This window comes from Grammomys surdaster, unplaced genomic scaffold, assembly GCF_004785775.1.
Source record: "Grammomys surdaster isolate TR1022 unplaced genomic scaffold, NIH_TR_1.0 172, whole genome shotgun sequence".
NCBI lineage: Eukaryota > Metazoa > Chordata > Mammalia > Rodentia > Muridae > Grammomys > Grammomys surdaster.
Genome location: NW_021604620.1, coordinates 4,196,011 through 4,200,858, shown reverse-complemented (window position 1 = coordinate 4,200,858; position 4,848 = coordinate 4,196,011). Strand labels below are relative to the sequence as shown.

Sequence of the window (4,848 nt, the reverse complement as noted above, 5' to 3'; positions counted from 1 at the left end):
TGACTCCAGGAGGATAACTGAGCCAGCACCAGAAACCCAAAAGCACGCTGTACCAGCAGCTCATACCAGTCACAGATGGGCCCAAAGACCAGGGCCCCAACGAGGAGTCCAGCCATGAACACCGACTGAGAGGTCCTTTTCAGGTTATTCCGATCACACACCAGGTCAAACTGAAATGAAAGCAAGGTATGTGAGACTGGGCCAACCAAGTTTATCATCTAAACCCTATGGTTCCCACATTGTGTACCAAGGCAATTCTTTGCACCATAGTGAATTCATTGAACACAGAATATTTAAAATCTGAAGGGAACATGATTCAATCATTCAATTCTGACTCACATGGAGACATACATCTGGGAAGAAGTTGAAAAGCAGTAAACCACCCTGGTCAAGCAGTAAGACAAGTATGAGACATGGAAGGAAACAGTAAGTAGGACAGGAAGGGAGGGCATCGGCAGAGCTCATGCAAAGGACAAAGGGAAGAGTACGGGGACAGGGAGAAAACAGGTAGGCAGCTGGGCAGATAGGCAGAAGGACACGTCAAGAGATACAGACAAGAGAACATTAAAAGAACCAACAGCTACTTAGGTAGCAGAGCACACAGAGAAAGTTACAGTGGCACATGCATTCAGCTGGTATTCAGAGCTCAAGGCTGGGCACAAGGCTGGTCGCCTGGCCTGGGATGCCCTGTGAGGGAGTAGACCAAGATGACTGGCTAAAGGAGAAAGCAGGCGCAAAAACAAGAGAGAGAACAGCAAGTATCAAAGGCACAGGTTCTGAGGAATGGGCGGACCTGTGAAAAACAACAAGCCATCTTACCTCATTCTTTAGGGACTGAGGCCTATTCTCAGGATAGTCCCAGCCTGAGTCACAGGCCTGCGTGTCATTGTAGCGGTGGCTCAGGATGTCTTCCAGGCTGGCACCATCAGGAGGTGGCCGGAACATGAGGCAGGACTCGGGTTGGCCTGCCGTGTTGTTGGGTATGCTTACAGCCAGCTGCTCAGCCACACTTAGGTTGAAAGTGTGGTTCTTAACCCAGGACACTGAACAGTGGTGGGCCTCATCAAGGACCATGAAAACCTGGCTAAACACGAAGAATGCAGACAGGAAATTGGGGATACCCATCAGGATGGCCACCCGCATCTGAAAGCATCCAAAGTCGCCCACTTCAGCCATGACCTGTGCAAACTGAGCCATGTCTGCTTCTTACTCCTCAGCCTAGGAACACCACGCAGACTTGCTGCTCTGGGCTGTGGTGACAACTACATTAATGTTTAACCCAGCTTTGGGCAGCTACACCTATCAGTTTATACCTTACCTCCGTAGTCTGACAAGAAAGAATGTCGAAACAACAACAAAAACCCCCAAACCACACTTATGTGAGAATGTTTTATTGTCTGTGACAGACACAGACATCACAAGAACACCTTTCTGGGCCAAAGCCTTCAAAAGATGAAATTGTCTTCTTCATTGATTTCCAACTATAACACTTTCAGCAATTCACAGTCACCTCTATTGCTTTACCATAACAACAACAACAACAACAACAAAACCCTCAGATTCTAAGCGTGTCTGCAACATTTGGAGGGGCGTAAGCATCTCTTCCAGAGACTAAACCTCATGAGACGTGGGAGATAGATAATAGGTCCATAGCAAAAGCTCATTAATCAGTGGTTTCACCAAGCACTGGACCTCACATTGCACAATTCAACACAATGATGTGCCTACTGGGGCAAACGTGGCAAGACTGTTGTAGGTCTAACCAACTGCTCTCACATGCATCTGAGATCTGCTTCTCAGAAGAGAATTTATGCTTGCGACTGCAAACGTGATCAGAACCTATGGCTACTAAAGTCTCACACCCTAGAAAAGAATTGATGAGTGTTATTTTATTGAATGGCTGTACTGGAAAAGTGTCTTCCCCACCCATGTTTTCTAGTCCTGACTTGTGATGTTCTTAATCTCGGCCAAAGCAGCTTCTTGTTGCAGAGGGTGGTTGTTAACTCTGAGACAGCTGTTCAAACTGTTGAGACTGAGTGAATGCGTACATTCAGCCAGAGGGAAGAGCTCTCTACCTCTCAGCAAGGCTCCCTGACCATCACAGAAGAGAGGGCAGAATGGGTATAAGCGCTGGCTCTAAGTTTGGTGTGGAGAGCTGTGGAAGGCTGACCTCTGCACATGACATGGTCGCTGCACACATCAGCTGCGGTTATCTACACATGACCTGTATAAGATTAAGCCAGCTAAAAATGCCAACGTTTCAGAAACAGAAACAGCTGAAGTGACCATAAAGGAAACGTGGCACATATGTACAACAGAATATTATTCACCATTAAAAACAAAACAAAAAACAAATCCAGTGGAACTTTGCTCTTTTGTGACTGCATACTTTAAAACTGCAGATTTTAGTAACTGAACACAGCCAAGCATAGAAGGACAAATACCTTATAAGAATATGTGAAACCTTTAAAATCTTTATCTCACAGGAGGTAAGAGTAGAAGAATGTTTCCTAGAGTCCTGGGGGCAAAGGGAAGAAGCGACAATAAACGCTGATCAATATCTGTTAAGTAATGACCGTGAGAAAAGAGCTCTGGTGTGCTGCTGTTCCTCCTCCACCCTAAACCCTATGGCTGAGGTGCTAATGGCAGCTGTTTGCTGCATAGAAAGAGCCATCCTCTGAAGGAGTGGCCATTGACAGGTTGACCACGCTCCTTTAGACGAACCCATATCCATGCACATATGGACCCGTATATCTACTATCTGTATTCAGTGGGTTATTTGCTTTTTTTCTAAACAATAGGCTGGGAAGATGGCTCAGTGGTTAAGAGCACTTCTTGTTCTTGCAGAGGACCTAGATTTGGTCCCCAGCACCAACATGACAGCTCAGTACTTACTCTCTGTAACTCCAGTTTCAAGAGTATCCAATGGCCTCACCGACCTCCATGGGCATCAGCCATGCGCATGACGCACACAATACATGTGTGCAGGCAAAACATTCATACACATAAAAATTGCATCTTCTATAACAAATAAATAAAACTAAACATCTACAATAAGCAAATGAAGACATGATGTTGAGAAGATGTGTTAGGGCAAACTGGGGAAAGGGAGTGGAGGGTAGGTATGGGTATGATTAAGATATTCAAACATGAAATTCTCAAAGGAAAAAACTTGCCTGCACTAACTCTGCTACTTCTTGCCTATAACCTTGATATTCTTCTGCTGATCTTACTTTTTCTGGTAGTATATAATACTAGCTAATCCCAGAGCAGCAAGCAGGCCAGGGGACACACAAAAGACAAACTATACCCTTTCTTTTTACTACCAAAGACAAATCAAGAACACAGAGTGATTACAAGAAAGCTCTGTGTGTGTGTGTGTGTGTGTGTGTTGTATTTTCAGTTCTACTCAAGAAAGAAACCAGTTTTCTAGTAATCTAGGAAATTTCTAGTAATCTACAACCTTCTTTTACTAGATTAAAAACAAATACAGGCTCTTCAGGTATATCCCAATCTCCCAAAGCAATCAATAATAACCATAACACAGGACAAAGTTCCCCTCTGCAATTACCTCTACATATGCACACAAGCATACGTGCCTGCATGTGCAGCAGCCCTAGCCCCTGGCTGACCAGATCAGGACAGTGACAAAGCCAAATACGGTACATAAAAGGAGCACTTTCAGGCTTCCACACCAGCCACTGCCCCCCCCATACTCTGTTCCTCCCCCACACCTAGTTGGAGTGTTCTTATACTGAGACAACTGAAGAGATAGGAAGCTTATGCTGTGCCACTGACTCATCCCAAATCTCTTTCTCATCCACTTACCTACCTGAGGAGAAGGGTGGATTGATCTCTAAAGATTCTTGTACTTCTTATGGAGAATGATACAAAAGGGCAGGACAAGCCAAGTATGGTGTCTTACACCTCAACTACAGCACCCTTAGAAGGGTGAGCAGAATCACTAAGAGCTGGAGTCCACCCGGGAATAAACAGCCACCTCCAGGCCAGCCTCGGCTACAGAGTGAGACTTTACTATCTGTATTGGCTGTTTGTCAACTTGACACAAGCTAGACTCATCAGAAAGGAGCCTCAGTTGAGAAAATGCCTCCAGGATCTCCAGCTGTAAGGCATTTTCTCAATTAGTGATCAATGGAGGAGGGTCTTGCCCACTGTGGGCGGAGCCATCCCTAGGCTGGTGATCCTGGGTTCTATAAGAAAGCAGGACAGTAAGCAGCATTCCTCCAAGGCCTCTGCATCAGTTCCTGCCTCCAGGTTCCAGCCCTGCTTCAATTCCTGTCCTGAATTCCTCCAATGATGAACTATGATCTGGAAGTATACAGCCAATAAACTCTTTCCTCCCCAACTTGCTTCTTGGTCATGGTGTTTTAGTACAGCAATAGAACCTTAACTAAAACACTATCTCAAAAAATAAAAGCTCGCCGGGCAGTGGTGGCGCATGCCTTTAATCCCAGCACTTGGGAGGCAGAGGCAGGCGGATTTCTGAGTTCGAGGCTGGCCTGGTCTACAGAGTGAGTTCCAGGACAGCCAGGGCTACACAGAGAAACCCTGTCTCAAAAAAAACCTAAAAATAAATAAATAAATAAATAAATAAATAAATAATATAAAAACTCAGCAAGTAAATATGCTTACCAAGCAAGCCTGTCAACCTGAGTTCAATCCCCAGAACCCACAGAAAGGTAGGAGAGAACTGTTCACTGTCCTCTTGACATGTTGTGGTGTTCATGGAAGCACGTGTGTGCACACTCCTGCACTTATGTACACGTGTGAATGTTCTCTTTCTCTCTCTCTCTCTCTCTCTCTCTCTCTCTCTCTCTCTCTCTCTCT

At 45.3% G+C, this 4,848-nt stretch overlaps 1 protein-coding gene across 1 annotated transcript in view; it reads right to left on the bottom strand.

Annotated features, from left to right (window-relative positions):
• The window catches only part of Slc22a13 (solute carrier family 22 member 13), a 2,051-nt gene extending 854 nt beyond the window's left edge, over positions 1 to 1,197 (bottom strand). The window contains exons 1-2 of the mRNA XM_028767290.1: positions 820 to 1,197; positions 67 to 170 (exon numbers count right to left, since the gene is read on the bottom strand). Coding sequence (XP_028623123.1) covers positions 67 to 170; positions 820 to 1,197 — 482 coding nt within the window. The remainder of the gene's footprint in view (positions 1 to 66; positions 171 to 819) is intronic.
• Between the last annotated feature and the right edge of the window lie 3,651 nt (positions 1,198 to 4,848).